We start from the raw sequence: 23779 nt of genomic DNA, 5'->3' as shown, positions 1-23779 counted from the left end.
ATGCTTAAAATTAAAGAATAATGAGATAATTAAAATAAACAAATGAGAGACACAGACAGAGACCAACATATTTTCATTGCCATTTACAACTCATATTTACAGAATAATGCCCTCGATTTCCCAACAAAATTCTTAATCAACCTATGAGAATTTTCTTCCCAACTCCCATCCACTTTTTCACCTTGAGAAGTGAATGCCTAGGTACAAGCAGTTACGTATATATTCATAATTTCATATTATCACCCATTTTTCTTCCTTTTTCAGCTTCTGTGCCAGTGGTTTACAAACCTAGGCCGCGCAAGCGCTGAGAAGACAATATGTCGGCTGCCATGACGGTCCAGGACACCAGAAAATTGGGGTTCAAAAGCCCTGACAAATCAATGACCAGCCAACATACCATGCCATGCCAGCGAGACATTCCAGGCAACAAGAAAATACAAGACCATAGATCTTACATTCTCTTTTCACCAATCTTAGTAACCTCCAACACTGTTGCATTGCAAAAGAAACATCTATGGCAATTCAAAAGATGTCTTGTTATGCAGCCATAGCAAGACTTATGGGAACAAGGGGCAAACTGTGCATCTGCTTCGCAAGTATAACAAATGCAGCAGATGCCATCATCAGCATCTGTTTCTCCTCCACATCCCATCCTTTCAATTTGTTGCACCTTGATTCGGCTGATAAGGAGGCTCGAGAAGTTCTCTAGCTGCCCAAGTTTTCCTAGATTAGCATCCCCTCTGAGGGAACCAGCCTGGTACAATGATGAGGGAAGTTAAATAGACTAACCATAGAATATAAAAAATAAAGGAGAAGAGAAGCAGCTAAATTCTGAAAGAATCTCTACATCAATCACATGTGCAGTGCTTGTTCAACAACTTTAAAACCAGAAACATAACAAACACATGCTATGCCACCACCAATATACAAGTGCATGCACATACAGTCTTAATCTAACTAGCTGATTTAGTTTCTTTATGACAATCATAAACAAGCAAAATCCACAATTGCTAGGAATACAAGGAAAGACAGACCAACGAATGCATAACAAACAAGTTTGGTGAACAATTTCATGTATAGATAAAACCAATCTTTACTAGTAAACACGCACAACATGCCCACACTTAAAAACAGAAATAATAAATCATTAGTCCATAGTTGGATTTTGAACTAGATTGCAAAGATGGTAAAACATGAACTAGTTCTGATTATCTTTGCATATGCTTTTCCTAAGGAATATCCAATACTTTCTCCAAGATGAAATACCATTCACAAGTGCCGAAATAAAGGCAAAGCCCCCTGTATACAAGTGCTATACAAAAAGAGAAAATAAGCTATACTTCTATTTACAACTCATTTCTTCTGCTAACAATAAAACTAATATTTTGTCTCTCTCTCAACACCACAAAGTTCTCAATAAAACCTCTCTTAATTTACACAGTATTGTCTACCACATTAAAAATTCATCTACTCCCGTCCCTAAATTATGAGAGAACCAAAGCATAGGAACATTCTCTAAAGTTTTTTCTTCACCTCTTGAATGGCTGTGCTGCCACCCTTCAAGTAACTCCTCTAGAGGATGCAACCACTCAATTGAATTCAAACTAACCAAAATCCAAGAACCACCAATCCCATTCACTGAACAACTAAGAAGATGATTTACATTCTGCTTATTTTTGACATGTCACATCTATCAGATCTGTAAATTGTTCACAAAGTCAAACCAAGAAAAAAAATATCATATACATAATACATCCGTAATGGTGTATTCTATGATTACTTGGTTTTATTATAAGATAAAATCACTTTATTACAGAAAGTAAGATGATTTACCAAAATTTCACAATTCATCTCCTAGTATTTTTGTAAAATGACTTTTTTCATAAAATAATTAATTACAAAAAATTTATTAACTTAACGAAAAAAATACAGTTTCTTCACATACTAAAACAATGATATTTTTTAAGAAAATCTAATAAATAAATTGTGGCAAATTTTATTAAAAAATTATAAATATAAATTATATTTATCTACACTAATAGATTAACCACTAAATGTAGCAGAAGACCCATTCATTATAGGAAAAATTAAATAATTAAATAGTACTAATATTACATTTTATGAAAATAATATAATATTAGTCGTAAAATTATTTTAAGTCATCATATTTTTCATAAAATTTTAATTTTTTTATAAAGTGGTAATTTTAATTAAAGTGGAAAAAGAGAATCTATATAACCGACCCCAAATTTTTGGGATAAAGGCTTAGTTGAGTTGAGTATTAACTAATAAATTTTTATCGTAAAATGTTTAATTTTTTTTTATATAGGAAAGCCTTTTTTCTGTTAAATTACTAAATTTTTCATAATTAATTACTTTACAGAAAATAATATTATTCTAAAAAATGCTATGAGGTGAGTTGCAAAGTCGGGTTACAATATCATATTTTTGGTAATATCTTAAATTTTTTATAAACTTTTATAATTTTAATTAAAATTGTAGATTTTAAATATGATACCTTAAATTATTATATCTTATTTTATTATTATCTTTAGCTTATATTTACTTCATAGTATTTCTAAAAAGAAGTCTTACATGTGTCTTTTTTTCCTTCGTATAGTAATTTTTTTTCGTTAAGTTAATAAATTTTTCATAATTAATTACTTTACAAAAAAGAATATCACTTTACAAAAATATTGTGAGGTGATTTTTAAAATTATGTTAAAGTATCATATTTTCGACAATATCTTAAATTTTAGTTAAAATCATATATTTTAAATGTGTATGTTAAATGAATATACCTTATTTAGTGTTATCTATAATTAAAAATTTTTAATATTATTAAAATATTATGTGTTTTTTTACCAAATTTTACTTTTTCCGTTAAGTTGATAAATTTTTGTAATTAATTACTTAATAGAAAAATGTATTGTTCCACAAAAATCTTATAAGATAAATTATAAATTTATGTTAAATCAACTTATTTTTGTAATAAAGTAATTTTACTTTATATGAAATCAAATAACTACAGAAGACACTATCCATTATGCATCTTTAACCCTATGATTTCTACATCAAAGAATCTAAACATATGAAGCTATGAACTGCATTAATGTCATTTATAGATAAAATAAAAAATTTAAAATCAGATCATCTCAGCATAAGCAGCTTGAAATGAGATGGCTCAACTTCAAGCCTCTTACCAACATGCAAAAATTACATAAACCTTCTGACTTTGATGGTTTGTACGAAAAGTGGAATCAACAATAAGCCTGTTATCTACAGCAGACAGTTTATCTACAGCAAAGTACACCGAAAGAAATTAAAGCCAAAAAAACTAACCCAGTTATACTCCAAAAGATACTGGAATCCACAATGCATGGTACTGGGGCAGTCCATGCTAGCAAAAACATCTACAACATCATTTTGCCCTCCACATTCTGTCGCCACCCTTGCATCCAACAAATTCAAAATGATCCCCACAAGAGGTGCTAATATCATGCCTCGATTTACTTTTTCCAACGATTGACCATGTCGTCTAAGTGACCTGCAATTACAATGGCAGACAATGAGGGATGATAAAAGCATAATATATGATTAATTGATCACAACAATTCAACTCCATTTTTCTAATTAACTCATAGCAAGGTGAAGCATTAGTTAATAAATTTTTAAAAATAAATGAGCTACAAGAATCAAGAAGCAACCTTAAAAATGTACACTCGCAAAGAGTATGATATTTCCCCAACCAGAAGACTGCTGAAAAAATTAATTTTCTCATGAAACAAACTTTTCTGAAAAATTGATTCAGAGCTGGATTTTTCAGTTTTAATGTTTCCTATTCTAATTAAGATTTTATTTTATTGTTTTCCTATTCCATTTTAGTTTCCTAGAAAGTAGATTTGTTTTCGTATTAGTTTTAGAGCTTTAATTAATAAAATTCAGTAGAGTTTTTCTCTCAATAATTATGTATTGTGTAGAAAGTGTTCTATTTGAACTTTACGCTGCATCAGGTGATGTCAAAGAAGGGAAATCGCCCCAATCAACATAAATAACCTTGAGGAGGTGGTGATAATAGTGGTTCTCGTGACGGTGATTGAGGAACTTGAGCCCTCAACCACAGAGACAACGCATTACAACGATTGAAGCAACGTCTGGAGCAACAAATGGATCTCAACATCTGAGTGTACATGTAGACACTTCGAAGAAATTGCAAATCATCTTGATGCTTTGGGAAATCAAATAAACAAGAATTGAGTTGACCAAAGAAGTCTAGGAGATGATGTAGCTCATGGTGACCCTATTTATCAACCAATTCCTATACATGAGCGATATATCTATGTAGTCTTTTTGTGGTTTTGTGCCTGTGGATTTAGGCTCTTCGCAGCCAAATCACATAAATTATTCTATTGTTACCTTTCTCCTTTCTTCTTTCTTTCAAAAAACTTTACAAAGGCAATGTGGTGTATTGATCCTATAAAGTTTTTTATTCTTCAACACCTCAAAATCCGAGGAAAAGTTCTAAGTGGGAGAGAATGGTATGTGAATTGTCGGTACAACATTGTCGGATCGTTGCAAGCTATTCTAACTCAAGGACGAGTTTTTTAAATGAGGGAGTATGAAGCAGAGCTGAATTTTCCAGTTTTAGTGTTTCCTATTCCAATTAGGATTTTATTTTAGTATGTTCCTACTCCATTTTAGCTTCCTATTCTATTTAGGATTTTAATGGATTTTCCTATTCCGTTAGGATTTGTTTTCAGTTTTCCTATTTTAATTAGGATAAGTTATATATTTATCTAGAATTTCTAAAGTATTTAGGTTTATCTAAACTTCCTAAAAAGTAGATTTATTCTTCTATTAGTTCTAAGATTTAATTAATAAAATTCTATAGAGTTTTCTCTAAATACTTGTGTATTGTGTGGAGAGTTCTATTTGAGCTTTACAGTGCGTCAAAAATAAAGTGCAATATCTACATGATTCTATCACAATATAAATACAACACAAATGATTTCCTAAAAGTCAGAATATCACTTTACCAATTTCCTTTAATGCAACTTCTCTATAGGAAATCATAAGTGGCATCTCTAAGGACACAATGTAGTCCTATCATACAAATGAACAATTAATTTAAATGTAGGACAACAAAAAAATGACAAGGAGAAAATAATACGAATTCAATTCACTAGCACAGAAACTTACAAGTCAAAAAACTCAGCATCTGCAGCTGAAGTTATGTGGTTAAGAATGAAGACAATTAATTCAGTTAACCTCCGGAGGTTTGTATCAGTTCCTGATAGAAACGCTTGAGGAATCTCACGGGTATAGAACTCCAAAAGCCTTGTAAGGTTGCATGAGAGATCAAATATTACACAACATTTTCTTTGCTGAAACTCCAATACCTACAATCCAAAAGAATGGGATTAAAATCAAATAAACAAGAAAAGGAAGACTCAAAAAAATTAAACCCCAGGTAAAATAATTGTTAATCTGCATTACACTCATACTAGTAATAGAAGTCAACAGCACAATTAATACACAAAAGTGAAACAATCAATTCTTATGGGCATGCACACTTGCGTACATGAAAAAAGACAACACATTAAATTGGGAAGGAATCTACTTACAGCAATTTAAACTTGTATACAAATTTTGTGTTCATATGTTTCTAAGTAGATATATTTCTGATAAAAATTTACTTATCTGGCTTCCCTTCCCCTCTATCCAAATAAGATAAAAGCATTTATGCACCTTCCCCTCCCACACAATTTTCAGCTTTCCAAATACACCATTGGCAATAATTCTCTCCTTCCCTCCCACTAAAACAACTTCTCTTTCCTTCATTGTAACAATGTATGCTGTAAAAGAAAAGGTGTTTCAACAAACTGAGCATGAAACCCTGAGTCATTCAACCTACGGAAGGATCACTTGGATTACAATCAGTTGCAACTAAAGAATGCTTGTTATTGATATGTCTTTTTCTTTTTTTGTCAAAATTCATATTAGCAAGACTCCCCAACTAAGAATCAAGAAGATCATTTGTACCTGGTATTTTTCTTGCATTTCCCGAATAGAAACAGAGAACTCTGTCATTGTCCAGCTAAGAGTATTAAATAGGCGATTCAGAAAGGCTGAGAACAATTCTTCATCATTGATGCAAGCTTCCCGCAACAAGTTCTACGTAAATTAAGAGACCAAACAAATTCAAATTTATGGCCACTAGTTAACCAGGGAGAAGAGAGTTACAAAATGAAGCCAACTAAATTTATCAATTCACCTGAAAAACAACCGATGATGATGATGATGATGATGATTCTCCTTGCTTTGAAGAACCAAAGCGAGAACCCTTGCACAAACGCAGAAGAATGTTGGTGACTGGAATCCAAGATCTGTTATCAAATGCCGACAGTAATGCTTTTGGCATTCTCTGTGTGGCTGCTTCATTGCCGTCAAAAACTGCCAAATATTCCTTATATTGTACCAACACTGATATAGATTGGAGAAGAAGATCCTTTAGATCTGCGCTCAATATCCTTGGATCATTGAAATGGGTAACTATGAAAGTAACCTAGTAAACAAGTAAAAACAATTAATTCTATATATCCATTGGATAAATACCACAATGATCAAAGTATAATTTTAGATTTACACATTCAATAGAAAATATGGATGTCATAAATAGAAGTTTTAAAAAGTAACAGAAAGCATATGCCTATCCTCTAGCAGCAGCAGTCAAGTGGCACAAACTACCTATTGTAGATATTAGTCAAATAAAAAAAACCAACCTCATACTAGACATAAGTCAAAGCTTACCGATCAATCGCCTTCATTACAGGATAAAAGATTCTATAATATGGGTAGAAGAAATATGCATGAATAGTCCACTCCTTTCCACATTAAGACTAAGAATTACAATTTCAATACAGGTTGGAACTCCACATCCATGGAATCATTGAAGGGTTGGGGGATTCTTGTTCAGAGATACTTGGATCGAGCATCCAAATTCATGTATTTCTGGTAACAGTTCTCTTTATATTACCCTTTGTTTCTTTGATGTAGCATAAGAGCCACATATTGTTGTAATTCCCGTCATCTCTACCCTGCTTACTCTTATATCTCCCCTCCCCAATCCCCACGCAAAACAAAAGAAGAAGGTTATAGACAATGGATTTTACACATAAAATAAAAGTGAAAGATCTATAATATTCTCTATCCCTCTAGTGAATAATGGATTCAACATGGAAAAAGCAATTAAGAAAATAAATAATCACTTAGTCCTAGAACTACAACTATGTTCTTTAGAACAATTTGCATGTTAATGACCTAAATGCTCAAGTAGCACAACTACAATTTCACATCACATAGTAATCATCTCATATAAAACACACTTTTCTAAATTTATATCCTTAGAATTCAAGATTAATAATAATAATAACAACAATAATAATAATAATAATAATAATAATAGCTAACCAAGTTGTCAAAATCATTTAAACCAAAGTAAAAAACCTCGAAGAGATTGAACAAACTTTTCTATAAAACAAAAATATATTGAAGCAAACAATATAGTTATTGGAAGAAAAAGAAGAGCAATGAAAAGAAGATATAAAGGCCACACTTACAAATGAGGCGAGTCCTTGCTTAATAAATATTGTAGGAGGAACAAATGGAGGATCACTCTTGCGCAACACATGAAAACAGTCAACCTGTTACAACATTAAATTGAATTCAATAACTACTAGGAATGTGATCATACAATTATAAGGGAGGAAGAAATCCCTAAAAGCATTAAACACGCAAAGTAATTGAATTACAATTTGTGGCTACATGTTGCAAGTCTAAAAACTCTAATGCCTCATATCAAAAGAGCATCAATTATACATACACCAATAGCTACAGAAAGAGATAGTCTGCAATTCATATTCCTAACAGGAAGAAATCAACTCCTCAAGACAACAAACCAATGATCCACACCCATATAGCTAGAATAATTCACTAGAATACTAAGAATAGTATGTCAAAAGCCAACCATTGCAGAGATATTTTAAAGATAGATTTTAAAATGAGAAGTTAAGAGTTTTCATGCTAGAATTGGATAAAACCCAGTTTCAATAAGCAACATTATGATCTCATAAGGAATCCAGAGCACAAACAAAAAACAATTTATAACACCAAGAGAACGCAGATATTTACCAAATTGACAAGAGAATTTAATAACATTTGCAATAACACCAAAAGATGTGAAAAAGATTGTGATGATACCAAAGAGATATATATGCCCGCATGTTAAAAAATGTTGAAATAGACCATATACTGCAAACAGAGGCCATAACATAAGCAACTTATGTCTATCTATGATCAAAGAAGATACACTTGTACTGTAATGTCATCATTGCTAATGGTTTTGAGAAAGAATTCATTTACCAGGGTTTCAAGATAGAATTCAGGGATATAAATGAATAAAGAATCCACTTTGCTAAGAACCAGAAGCAATTGGACTATCCACATGCATGTTGCATACATTCCTCTCTGCTTCCAATGAGAGAAAAGGGAGATGCGATACCTGCAATGCATAACAGAAAGGCCAATAAAACTCAGACATACAAGGAAGCAAACTACTAAAATAAAGTTAGCAATGCACATAAATAACATGTAACCCCTTCTAACTTCACTACAAATTACTTAGCCACACAACACCAAATAGTCATTCATTAATGATAAACAATGATACAAAAATTGCAATAACAGTCATCTGTAAAGAAGTTGCAATCCACAAGAAATAGAAAAGAATGATGGACTACAAAATTTTGGAATCATGCAAATCAAAGTAGAATAAGACCAAGAAAGTCAAAGTAAAAGATAGCTTCAAAAGCTATCATTCATGGTCAGCGTACCATGCACAATGTCTGACACAATCGATAACTTCTTCTCGATAATCATTACGAACTTCCTTCAAACGCCGTAATTGTTCACTACAACCTCTTTCTCTTATTTGCTTATCAGTTTCTTCGAGAAGTGATATTGACTGTGACTGATGAGACATGTAGTATGATGCCTACAATCAAAGAACCATTTTAGATACAACATTCACCAAAAACAGAGACGAAGAGAGAAAAAATAGATAGATGAACAGTAAATGGTTAAACTCATCAGTATGAAGCAAGTCTTCACATAAAAGATCTGAGGCATGGAGAGTTGAAACTCAAAAACACAAATTAACTCAAAGTAGAATCCTAATTCCATACTAGTTAGTTGGGGCTGCTTACATGAATCCCCTTCCTACATACTATTCTCTGCAATGCACAATAAACAGCAAGCTATTCAGGAAACAAATATTGTTTTAACCATGTCAACAAGCATCAGTCTAGGTCTACCAAGCTGGTAAGCACTCAGGAATATGCATTATTTTAAGAGCAAGAGAGCAGGTCAATGTAAAAAGGAAAAATAAGGTTCATAGTTGAGCAGCACAAGACACAAACATTACTAAACAAGTAAGCACAAATAATATAACATGAAGAACTAAAGCGTACTTAACAATTCAACTATAGTTTCATTTTCTATAGTTTGACAGGAAAATCAGCACAACAAAAACTATCAACAACCTATTAAAACCTCAAGTTAGGCAAACTTCTACAAGGACCATATTTCAACATTTCAATTATTATCAGAGTGCAGGCAATTTCAGTCAGCATGGTCATTAAAAGGGGACAAACATATTATTAATTTTAGTGCACCACTGCTACAACAGTGCATTTCTTTTAAAAATTTTTAAGACAAAAAAAAAATTAATGATTTTCAGAAAACAAAAAAAATTCACAAAAAACAAGATCAAGACAAATACTGGGTAAACAAACCTCCAATTAAAGGAAAATAAATCATAAAAACACTGGGGATTTCATTTAAGACAGATTGCCACTTCTAAGCGAAACTTTCGGCCCAAAATATCCCTTTACCTGTTTAAAGTTTGGTGCAACACCTATGTGATACAACAGCAGCAAAGTATCTAGAAGTTCTTCTTCTCTCAGTGTAGCTGAAGTGATGTCACTCTCCCTTGGCACAATCCTCATATCCCACATTGGGCAATAACCAAACTCTGATTCAGAATGATCACTGGTGCTAGGCTTGTCTGCAATCTCATCATTCAAACTTCCTGCACTGCATTCTGCAGCAACATGAGCAGACCTCTCTGGAATAGGGGTACAATGGACACGAGAAGCTTTTGCTGTATATCTAATTGGATGCTTTGACATTTTTGACAATTCAACATCATAACTTGAACAACAACATGGTTTCTGTGTGGTTTTGTGTGTCACTCTGGTTTCTTCATCATCTGTACAGCCTTCTTCCCACCGAACTACTTCCACTTCCTGATCATGTACTGGATGAGATTTTGATAGATGACTAAATGATCCCCCAAGCCTTGAAATATCAGTTTGATAAGAATCATTTTTCAGAAATAAATCTACAGGGAAACTATGTTCACCACCTCTATGAAGAAATCCAACATTGTGATTTTTTGTTTCACAGCTCTTCAACCAACCACCAATGTCCCTCATAGCAAATCCTTCGGATAGAAAATGAAGTATGACTGTATACAAAGAAACAAGAACAGAGTTGCTTGAAACTCCAGGAGGTGGCACATTGCGATCTGCACCCCTATTCTTCAACAAAAGACTCTGCAAAAATGTCCTAAACACTGAACCAGGTAACTGGGAAGGAGTTGTGGGTGGTATAAACTGTATGACCAAAAGACAAAGGTCCCTATGCTTCTCCTCAATCTACAAAGAAAAAGATACTAGTATTTACAAGGCTATTGATCAGTACAGAAATAATCAAAAGTAGCACCCAACCCAATGCAAAAGATATATTCAATTAATGTTCTCCACAGCAACAACAATAGAGAAATAAAATATAGAAATTCCAGTAAAAAGTAATTTCCATTAAATATAAGCATCACAATAAATCACTGGAAAAGAAATGCTCTCTGAAATTAAATTAGAAAAATATATATTTGTTGAAAACAGCTATTAGAACTTTTACTTGTGAGTTTCATAAGTGAATTTTTATCACATAATGTTTATTTGTAAAGGCCAGCCTCACATTGCAAAAGTTTCCTGCTCAGCCAAATCATAGAATTAATAATTCAAAAAGATTAATGGAATAAGAATGAGTGTGATGCTTGACAATATAAGTACTAAGTATTAAAAAAATAAAAAGATGTCAAGATATATCTAATACTCAAACATATGTGGACATATAGGCACTTTTCATAACATCATATCAGTAAAAACATACCATACTCCATGAAGATAAAATTATGTCAATCCAAGCAGCATTGATGTGCATAGCTGCAAACATATTGTAGCATAATTTTTTTCAAATGAAAAGTTCTTAGTCTAATACAGTATTTAAAAATAATATAAACCTGAAAATTTCAAATATTTTCACATTTAATAAAGTTGGTATGATATAACTATTGTAAATTGTAACATTTTTATATACATTCATGATAGAAAACTTAATCATTCTAAATTCACGTTCTAAATTAATTTTTTTAATTATAACATTAAAACAATAGACTAATATAATACACTTTCATGATATGAATCAAAACGATTACAATTATAAACTTAAATAAGAAAACAATAGTAATTATAAAATAGTAAATAAATTGATTACATTGAAACCAGTTAGCTGCAAACATATTGTAGCATAATTTTTTTCTAATGAAAAGTTCTTAGTCTAATACAGTATTTAAAAATAATATAAACCTGAAAATTTCAAATATTTTCACATTTAATAAAGTTGGTATGATATAACTATTGTAAATTGTAACATTTTTATATACATTCATGATAGAAAACTTAATCATTCTAAATTCACGTTCTAAATTAATTTTTTTTTATTATAATATTAAAACAATAGACTAATATAATACACTTTCATGATATGAATCAAAACGATTATAATTATAAACTTAAATAAGAAAACAATAGTAATTATAAAATAGTAAATAAATTGATTACATTGAAACCAGTTCAATTTTCTATTGCAATCTTCTACACAAAAATATTTGACAGTGTTCTAGCCTAAACTAAGCAATATAAGTATTATAATATTATGAATTACTTATATATGCAGATTAGGAGTTAAAGTATTAGAGATCAAAGTACAAAATTATGAATTGAAATAATACATTGAACGAGCTACAAAATTAATACTATGCAAGAAAATATTTAAGGAAACTTGATCATAAAACAATATTGCTCTTAGACTGTTGTCAAATAGATGAGGATTTTTTATCCGTCTATTGGAAGATCCAGCAGATATAAATAAACCTCTTTCTCACTTAATCCCATCCCACCCTAATAATCAAACAACATTTGGTAAATGGAGAAAAATAAGTTATATTTATAAGTATGATAATGAAATAGATGAATAATTTAAATATATATATATATATATATATATATATATATATATATATATAAATTACAAAAACATTAAGCACAATGCCACATAGCTAGATAGCCTGAGCAAAAGAAATGCAAAAAGACGAAAAACAAGTGCAGCAAATTATGTTGAACTTAACACACAAGCATTGTTCCAAGAACAGAGCCTCGCTCACCAACTTTAGCATATAATAGAATTTGATTTAAAAGTAACCTTAAGCTTATCTATTAATCTTTTGTTCATTACACACAAAATAAGCTAAAATGCATATGACGACATCAAACTTGGAATTTTTTTATTTAGACTAAAAGAATTCCTTTATACAGTGTCTACACCCAACACTAACTTCAATTTATAGTTCTCAAATTCACAACTTCAGGTGGTCGAAACACTTATGGTAAAAACTTTTCACCCACATAAGTCAACTTTGGCCCCTTAATTTTGACAAACTTCAAAACATTTATTTAACTCTGAAAGTTAGCAATTTCACATGAAAATTGATTTTGAAGGCCTTTAATTCTTTTTTCCCTCATCTTACTTCAAACTTCAGATATACAACAATAACAAAGCTCTCAAATTTAACATATCTAACTCGGAGAATTATTGATCCACAATGGCTATACCTTGCTGACTGCTTCAGATAAAGCTGTAGTTGTCAACAACATGCTAGATCCATAGGAAATATCATCACATGAACCAGGCCACCAAACTGAAGGCATCAAGCTATGAAGGTCCAGCTTGCTTGGACTCTTTTGCGATAGAAAACCTTCAAACAAGAATTCAAAATCCGGTGACTTCCACCAAAGCACCATTAACTCTTCCCTTCTTAAAATATGGCATACCAATGCAAGATAAGAATAAGATCCTGAGTAAGGGCATTCATTTAAAACCAATGATGCTGTTTTGCAGCAACTTGAAAGGGCACTGATGATATACTCAAATATTAGACAGGATTCCCGAAACTCCAGAAACACATCTATAAATCTGTCCAAACTAGAATAGTCATGTGCTGGCTGCAATCTGAAGACCTTCATCATGAATGAAAGAAGTGGACCCCAAGCTACATACTCATGTTCCTTGCATCTGTCTCAAGTATACAGAACAATTCCTCACATATACTGTGACAAACAGGGTAAAATAGTTCCTCAAGTGACACAAACCTCTTTAATCTTCTTAATTTCCCAACTGAAGAACTATCGGCGCGCTCAATACACTGCAGATTAAACAACTTGGATAAGCATCGAAGTAACTGAGTAGCCAACAGGTTTACTGAGGGAGGTTCTTGAAGTGGAAGGAAGCCCTGAATGGGGTATTTGAAGGGTCGAGCCCCAAAATTTAATTCACAGCGTTCACCTTGAGAAATAGAGACTGCAGGGTAATATCCAAATCCAGGTCCCTTCTTGTGAATACCACGAAAGGCCACCCCAAGAGATACACCATTTCTGTAAAACAATATCTCATCATGGTCCAGATCAATGCAACACCCAATGACATCACCAGCAACCCATGACTGGCCATAAGGCTCAGCCTCCTTATTCCACTTTCTAACCCTTTTCCCATCAAATGCATAAGAATCATCTGCATCACCTACACCCTTATGGTCAGTGAACGGGCAAGATAGGGTTGCCCATCCAAGCTGTTGTACACCAGAAGTTTCTAATATAACTTCATACATCCATTTTCCTTTCCACACACAAACATTAGCCCTGATGCTACTGAACATTGCTAAGCTCTCTAGAAGCAAAGGAGGCTTCACAATTCTAATCTCACCACAAATGCTTAATTCTTCAAGCCCAACTTTGTGAGGCTGACAGCCATTGTCAAAAATAAAAATTCCTTCCCTATTGCTAGCCAATGAGTCAGAATTCATATGAAATTTTGAGAACTCATTCTTGATAATAGAGCGGACTAAATCACTGTCAACTGGACCAGGCAATGGACCAACTGATTTGTTAGGGAGATCAAAAATGTGCTCAAGAGCTCGCTCCACAGGCTGATCACCAAAATCATCACAATATGAAACCAGATGGGTTTTCGACGAACTCTCCTTCCCATCCTCACCATTCAATATTACGGCCAAGCCAGATAAAAGCCCACCTACCCTCATGCCATCATCTGCCATTTGCAATAATGAAAACCACAATCTGTCCAGCTAACAACACCCACTAAAAATTTTCAAATTAAAATCCTTGATAACCCCTCCAAATTCAATACTGTATCCAGAAATACTAATCCTTGACGAATAAAAACTCCAAGACACTAGCCATCTGCCATCCTTCTGATTCTGGAACTTCAAAATTTTGCAAAACTCACAACGCAAATTCAAAAACAATCTACGCAGAACCAGCAACGGATAAAAAAATGCAAAGAATATTTAAAAAAAAAATCCAATTTTCACTGATTAAATTCGCATCAAAATTCTGACAGACAAAAACTCAATCAATTCTATTTCACGTACTCAAGCTAAAACTCAAATTTCTCCTACAACATACACTTATACGTACATAATTACATATACTAATCCACAAATTATGAACTAATTGAGGTCAAACTTACTTGTGATCGCGTAGTTATGCTCCTTTTACTGGAAACATCAAAGGCGGCGAGCCAATATTAGGGTTTTTTTCGTTTTGTTTTCCTATTTTTTCTGTTATATATATATTATATAGGTGTGTGTGTGTGTGTGCGTGTCTTTCCAAAAGTGAAGGAAGGGAAGTCCGCCGGGTGGAACCAGGTGGTGCGCCCTCCACAGTAGGCTTGGCTCGAGTCTTTAAGAGATGTTCGACACGTGTCCGCATACTGTGGGAGCGTTTTAACCGGTTTAAAGGCTGACGGGCCATGCTATCGTGCGCCACCGGGGTACAGAAAGTTTGATAGAGCCGCCCTTTTGGATTGAACCGTTGTATGTTGCTGGACTTTCGATTTCGTCATGTTGGTTCCAACTTGGCCGTTGAGTGGATTTATTGCGTGTTACACTCAGAACTTATATTTTTTTTATTTTTTTTATTAAAAAAACACATACATATCAAAATATATATTAAAAATTATATATTATGTAAAATTTATTAATTTTATCTAAAAAACTTCATCTGTATATTGATTTATATGAATATATTATTATTTATAAATTTAAATTTAAATTTCTCACATTTTTTATTTATCTATATATAATTTATTTTAACCTAATAGTTTAAACTGTATAATAATATAATTATCAAACTATCGTGCAATTATATTTAAATTTACTCTCTCTTGGTTTGTGTAATTTTTTAATATAATTGACTTGATTATGATTTGATTTTAAAATTTTTATAATTTTAAAAATTAGTTTATAATTATTGAACTTATGATTTTTTTTATATCCTGTATTTTTATTGAAAAATATTAATTTATCTTATTCTCAATTTTTTATCTAATTTAATTTATAAATTTCAGTTTGAACTTAATTTAGCATAAAAATTATAAAAAAAATCAAGAAATTAAACTCCTTAATTTTTGAGCTTAAATCAATAAATTAAGAAATTTAGTCTCAAAATCAATAAATTGAACTTCTTATTTTTTATTTAAATTAAAAAATTAAGAAATTTAGCCAAGTAAATTTTAATTTTTAGCTAAATTGAGATTAAATTAAAATTTTTATATTAAATTAGATAAAAAAATTAAAAATAAATTAAATTAAACTTTTCCAATAAATATAAAAGTTAAATTTAATATTTTACCTTTTTTCTCAATAAATATAAGTGAACTTCGATTTTTCCTTCAATTATTATGTTTACACATCAATTTAAAAAGACAATCACAGAGAAAATGCACTTCTCACTTCATTACATCTGCTTCAAAAAATTTCTATATTCAAATTAGAAGGGAATAGAAAAAAATTATTGTTATTTATGTAAAAATTATTTCAATGCCCTCCAATTACTTTAATGGGAAAATCATGTCTCTCATCTCTTTCATTTTTTTTGTTCATCTTTCCTATAGAAAAGTATAGAAGAGCAATGAGCTAGAGGCACCACTTAAGTTATAGCAAAGAGTCAAGTTGATTCACATGGTTAAAGAAAAGTGCATGTAGAAAACAACACTATAAATGTGAGATATTTTTAGTAATATTAATTGATCTTCAAGGAATGTTTTATTTCTATCTTTGCAATGGTATTAGCTAAAAACATTAATTAAACCTCAAAGGCAAAGCCAACCCTTATATTAAATAAGGGTATATAAGTAAATAAATATTAATATAAAAATAAATAAAATTACAATAAATATTTTTCACCATTTTATTATATTTCTTTCATATTTTAATAATTCATCCAAATATTAAGGAAAATAGATTTATTTTATTTTATTTTCTTTACATAATTTTTGTTAATTTTTGGTGCATAATTAAGGATTAAGAGATAAAAAAAAAAAATAGAAACAAAGGAAAAAGGTTGAAAAAGAAAGTAAATAATTACAAAATTGATTGATGGAATTATAAATAAATATAATATTTAGATATTAAATATTAATTTATTTTAGATATTAATAATAAATTACCCAAAAAAAAGGCAAGAGAAAAGTAATCCTCACATGGTGATATTCTGATGAGATATCATAATCATGGGGGAACGCTACAGTGAGATGCGCATTTTGGGCTTTAAAATGATTCCCTGGCCCTCTGGGACGCGTACTCCATAGCCTATAATCACCAAGAGTGCGCACTACGCATCGGCCGTCCACTAGAAGTGGCTACTCTTTACATTTCCGCTATCGTCGTTTTATTCATGATTTATCCGTTCTCTTCTGCCCCCTTTTTTTTATTGCCACTTGTAAGTCAAACTTCAACTGTGTATCACCCGCGGTATACTCGCATTCGCGGTCCTCCTCTACTTTTCTACTCGCATTATTAGTTCAACACGTGGCTTTTTGATTTTCGAAGACTTTCACACGGTGCGTGCGTGCGTGCAAATCGAGGGGAAAAAAAAAAGATGGCTCTAAATTTGACTGTATCATTTTGAGGATGTTGCAATAAATAAAATGCAAATATCAAATAATAATCGATAATTTAATTAATTTTATTTTTCAATAAATTTGAAGCACAAATTAAATTTGTAGTTATAGTTATGTTTTAAAATAAAGTGAAATTCAGATATTCATTTTTATGATCCAAAGTTAAAAAAATAATAATAATAATAAAAATAAAGTGCAATAGTTATTATTTTAAAAATATTTTTATTTTTTAATTATTTAAATATATAATTTTTAAATATAATTGTTCATACATTTTACTCTTTATAAGGAAGAATATTTTAAAAAATCAAAAAATATTATAATAATTAAATATTTAAATAATAAAAATAAATTTCTATCAATTTAAATAATTTACCCATATTGAAATTAAATTTATTTATTAAGCAATTTTTTTTAGAAAATAAAATATAGAACTTTCTTTAAATGGAGATGGAATATAAATATAAAATATAAAATTTCACACTATTATATTTTATATAAGTTATTTATACAAAATATAATATTAATAATTTTAATTTAAAGAACCTAATATTATTGACAGAGTATTTGATTTGATCATTTAGTAAGAATCACGCTTCACTCATTAGAAATCAATATCGTTTGACTCCATAATTTTTAATATATTCATGAAGAGAAAATTTAAATTTTCTATCGTTGCACTTATACCAAAATAACAAAACACACACTTGATAAAAAAGAAAAATAAATTATCGTAATGAATAAAATGGTAAATCTTCACAAAGAGAAAATACTAAATTCTAACAAAATAAGAGACACTAAATCATATAAAATGAGGCAAAAAAAAAAAACTCAAATTTATTAATAAGAATAAATCAGAGCAAATATAGATATGTTATAAAATGATACAAACCTAAAAATTATTGAAATTTTATAATAAAAAAAAATTATGGATGAAAATGCTCATTGGTGATCACCTCAAAAAGTTAAAAAAAAAAAAAAGAAAATTAAAAAAACGCGGTTAGTGTTTGAATTTTATATTTTATTTTATCTTATAAATATATTTTGTTCAATGTTGAGACTACATGTCATTTATGTACAATGTTTTCTTTTTCTCGCCTTCGATTTTTTCAGTTGCTCCTAAATTTAACGTAAGACTCCAAAGTAGGGATGGAGTCCAAAAAATAAATAAATAAATAAATTAGTGGGTAAAAAAAAATTATATATACAATAAACTATTTATTGAAAAAGAAAAAATAAAACATTGAATGCAAATTTTTAATATGTATATTAATTAAATAAAAAAAATAATTTCAAAAATATTAAATTGTAACAATAATTTTAAATTTATAATTATCCTCAACTTGCATAATTACTTTATTATCAATGCTATTAAATATATTTATCACAATATATACAATAAAAAATATAATTAATCTTCCATTTAAAGTTTTCATAATTTTTAAAATATATATTTTTTAACACTTGCAATTGTAATTATTAATATCAACGTTAACTTCACAAGTAAATCAATAGATGCATTAGATTTTTTTTTTTAATAGCTTTTAAGGGAAACCACCAATTTCCTTAATTTACTTTATGGAAACGTGTTTGTACACTAGTTTTGTTAACACAATATGAAAATGACCATAATGAGAGGAATTCATGAAAAAAAATTGTATTTCTATAAATAGGAGAAGAATAAAAAATGAAAGTTAGAAAAAAAAATTAAAAGAGAGTTGAACAGTGTAAGATAGCAAAGAAAGAGGCAAAAAAGGCAGTTAGTCAAATAAGAGCACAGGCCTTTGAAAAGTTATATGAGAAACTTAGAACTAAAGAATGAGAGAAATATATTTATAGATTAGCAAGGAGGAGAGAAAGGAAATGTCAAGATCTCAATCAAATTAGGTGCATTAAGGATAAAGAAGGAAAAGTGTTGGTGAAAGATGAGGACATTAAAGAAATATGAAGAAATTATTTTAATGATCTATTTAATAATAGTCAAAATGGTAATAGCGTGAATATAGATTATAGAACAATATAAAAGAATGTGAATTATACTAGAAGGATTAGATCTTTAGAAGTAAATGAAGCACTTAAGAGAATGAAAGTGGGTAAAGCCTGTGGACCCGATGAAATACCAATTGAAGTGTAGAAATGTTTGGGAGATATGAGAGTGGCATGATTAACTAAATTATTTAATAAGATTCTAAATTTAAAGAAAATGATTGATGAATGGAGGAGGAGTATCTTAGTACCTATTTTTAAAAATAAGGGAGACATACAGAGTTATTCAAACTATAGGGGAATTAAACTCATGAGCCATACTATGAAGTTGTGGGAGAGAGTTGTGGAGCATCGACTACGTCATGATACTTCTATCTCTCTCAATCAATTTGGTTTCATGCCCGATCGTTCAACTATGAAAGCGATTTTTCTCATTAGAAGCTTGATGGAGAAATATAGAGATGTGAAGAAAAATCTACACATGGTTTTTATTGATTTGGAGAAGGCTTATGATAGTGTTCAAAGAGATGTCTTATGGAACGTGTTAGAACAAAATAGAGTATCTATTAAGTACATACAAGTGTTGAAAGATATGTATGAATGAGCAACTACTATTGTGCGCACGGTGGGAGGGGACACAAGAGATTTTACGATCTCAATTGGATTACACCAAGGATCAGCCATAAGCCCTTACCTTTTTACATTAGTTTTAGATGAATTGACGAAACATATACAAAAGAGTATTCCTCGGTGCATGATGTTTGCGGATGATATTGTTCTGATAGATGAGACACGAGAAGGAGTCAATAGAAAGCTAGAGCTTTGGAGAAGTGCTCTAGAGTCAAAGGGTTTTAAGTTAAGTAGAACAAAAACAGAATACATGCATTGCAAGTTCAGTGAAGGCCAAACTGGTGATAAGGAAGGAGTTAGTTTGAATTGAGTGGTACTGTCCCAAAGTAATCACTTTAAATATCTAGGCTCAGTCCTTCAAGTAGATGGGGGATGTGAGGAGGATGTTAGTCATAGGATTAAAGCCGGATGGTTGAAGTGGAGACGTGCCACGGGAGTTTTATGTGATCGTAAGATTCCCAATAAGTTGAAAGGAAAATTTCACTGTACAGCCATACGACCGGCTATGTTATATGGTAGTGAGTGTTGGGCACTGAAAGAGTCATATGCGTCTAAGATAAGAGTTGCAGAGATGAGAATGTTAAGGTGGATGAGTGGCCATACTATACTAGATAAAGTCCGTAATGAGAGTATTAGAGAAAAGGTAGGAGTGGTGCCAATTGAAGATAAGTTGAGAGGAGGGAGATTGAGGTGGTTTGGTCATGTGAAGCGTAGACATACGGAGGCTTCAGTTAGACAAGTAGAGCACATTAGGTTAGAGGATAGAAAGAAAAAAAATAAGTAGACCTAAATTGACTTGGAGGAGAGTAGTACAACATGACCTAGAAGCATTACACATTTCTGAGGATTTAACCAAAAATCGTTTAGAGTGGAGAAAATGAATCTATATAGTCGACCCCAAATTTTTGGGATAAAGGCTTAGTTGAGTTGAGTTGAGTTGAGTTGTATAATAATATTTAATAACTTTTAGTGCGATAAAAAATATAATTTAATATATATATTTTAATTAAATGGGTCAATTAACTCCGCTCACCTAAACCTAGTTCTTCATGCCCAAAATTTGTAGTAAACTTAAACATGCATGCATGATATAGAGTCTAAAACCCTTGAATCCCTTTGTACTAATTTTTAATATATTTCACATGTTGAAGACTATTGTTTAAATATATTTTTATAAATTAAATTTAAATCACATAACTAATATGAAAATTTAATTTTAATAAAAAAATTCAACAACATTTAGCAATTAATCACACAAGATAATTAATTAAATTCATATATTTCAAAAAGTTTTAGAGTAGAAATTAACTCAATAAATTAATGTAAGTGAAATTATAAATTAGTAATGATTGTAAATATAAAAAACTCGAACTCGCTAGAAATGAGTTAAACAACCATTAAAATAATTAAATATTTATATTTAGTTTCATATATTTATTATATATATATATAAATTTTAATATAAATATTTAATTTAAAAATTATCAAAATTATTTTCATATAAACTCAAAAATTATATTAGGTATGGCTTAGTGTATTATTAAGTAACGTGGACAAACTTGTGTATCACGACTTTGAATTTATCTCGCTGAGATAAAAACTTTCGAGAATATTAAATAATAGAGTACACGATATTTGATTAATATTATGTTGTAATAGATAAATGATTATGATTTAAGCCTTTGTCCTTTTAGAGGAAGCGAAGCAATAATTTAAAGAAAACGACAAGATGAAATGAATAAATAAAAAAAAAAACTGTATAAAAATATTTTTTATTATTTAATTATAATATCAAATTAATAATATATGTTTATATAATATATTTATATATATTTTTTATATTTAAATAAAATTATTAGAGTCTAAAAAATAAAAATAACTTAGTTTTCTCTTTGATTAAAAAAAAATATTTTTGATTTATCTATTTTTTTAAAAGCCCTGAATATTATAAAGTGTAAAAAATATTTTTAATAAAATATTTTCTATAAAATAAACAAACTTAAGTATAATTTATTTTAAAATTTAAACTTAAAATCTCATAATTTAAAAAAATTAATATTATTGAGTTAAAAAATTTCATATAAAAATTTACAAGAAACACGTAATCATTTTGTTGTGCACTGTAGAAGCGTATAAATTATAAAGAAACAAAGCAAACATATAAAACACCAATATTTACGTGGTTTACCCTCTCAACATAGGACTATATCCACGGGCATGTCATTTTCTACTATCAACAATAATAAATTATCATTACAAGTTCATAACTATACTACTCATAAACCCAATTACACCCAAGAGAACTCATATAACATCAAACTGCTTATAGTAAATATGTTAGTTAGTCTCTCATAGTCTTATATAGACATAATCCAATATATTTACTATTACAATACTACACCACAAATGGTGCTTTCAACTATATAGGCAAAAGCCCTCTCACCAATGGACAATAATCATTTCCTCTTGAATTCTATATCCTTTCTCCATCTTAGGCCGAAGCCTCTCTCTACTACAATGGGCAAAAGCCCCTCAATAATGGGCAGTGCCAAATCCGTAGCAATTGGCAAGGCCCCTCTCTACACTGGGCGATAGCCTCACTCCATGAGTTGGAAGCCAAATAACCATTTCCACCATTCTCCTATATATAGTTTTAATTTCCTCAATCCTAATATGATTAGGAGTCCCACTCAATTTATGAATAACACTAAAATAAGAGTTATACTTTATATAAGAAATATTCATCTATCATATTAAATAATATTTATCCCACTCAAATTAGGAAAAGATCTATCTCCAAATCCCATTAAGATTTTAAGTTATAATTCTAACAATCTCTACCTTGACTCAAAATCCATCAATTATTGCATACCTCAAATTCTTGGGCGCCTTCAATCATCACATATCTATGCTTGAGCTTGAACTCTTCAAAGTATCAATCTCTTCAATCTTTATCTTGGGTGTAACTTGTTTCTTTCTTCAAAAAAATTTCACGTCATCCTCTTGATTTTGCATAAAGAGCTCCACCTTAATTTCAACTCTTCACCACCACCATTGTTGCATGTGCAAATTTCTACATATCGCAACAGCTCCACCTTCAGCCAAATTCACTCAAATCATCTCATGCTCTGATACCAATTTGTTGTGCACTGCGGAAGCATGTAAACTGCAAAGAAATAAAGCAAACACATAAAACACTAATATTTACATGGTTCACCCTCTCAACATAGGGCTACATCTACGGGCATGCCATCTTCCACTATCAATAATAATAAATCATAAACCCAATTACACCCAAGAGAACCCATACAATATCAAGCTGCTTATAGTAAATATATTGTTAGTTCCTCTCAGTTTCTTCTATACATAACTCAATATATTTACTATTACAACACTACACTACAAAAGAGTGCCTTCAACTATATAGACAAAAGCCGTCTCACTAATTGACAAGAATCCCTTCCTCTTGAATTCTATGTCCTTTCTCTACCTTAGGCTTTTCCACCTTAGGCCGAAGCCTCTCTCCATTGCAATGGGCAAAAGCCCCTCATCAATGGGCAGTGCCAAATCTGCAGCAATTGGTATTGCCTCTCTCTACAATGGGTAACAGCCTCACTCCATGAGCTGAAAGTCAAATAACCCTTTCTACCATTCTCCTATTTATAGTGTTAATTCCCTCAATCATAATCTGATTAGGAGTCCCACTCAATTTAGGAATAACACT

The 23779-nt window shown here is 30.6% G+C and overlaps 1 protein-coding gene across 1 annotated transcript; it reads right to left on the bottom strand.

The window, feature by feature from the left end:
* Window positions 1–58: 58 nt before the first annotated feature.
* LOC110642780 (E3 ubiquitin-protein ligase RKP) lies at window positions 59–14793 on the bottom strand. The gene is given in 11 exon segments (XM_058150368.1): window positions 59–754; window positions 3343–3547; window positions 5200–5399; window positions 6043–6174; window positions 6275–6565; window positions 7620–7703; window positions 8422–8560; window positions 8892–9052; window positions 9951–10775; window positions 13074–13525; window positions 13528–14793. Coding segments are annotated over 11 exon segments (3837 nt in total). The 5' UTR covers window positions 14573–14793; the 3' UTR covers window positions 59–451.
* Window positions 14794–23779: the final 8986 nt, after the last annotated feature.

This window comes from Hevea brasiliensis, chromosome 7 (genome assembly GCF_030052815.1).
Source record: "Hevea brasiliensis isolate MT/VB/25A 57/8 chromosome 7, ASM3005281v1, whole genome shotgun sequence".
NCBI lineage: Eukaryota > Viridiplantae > Streptophyta > Magnoliopsida > Malpighiales > Euphorbiaceae > Hevea > Hevea brasiliensis.
The sequence above is the reverse complement of the archived record's forward strand: the minus strand, read 5'-3'. Positions and strand labels throughout refer to the sequence as shown.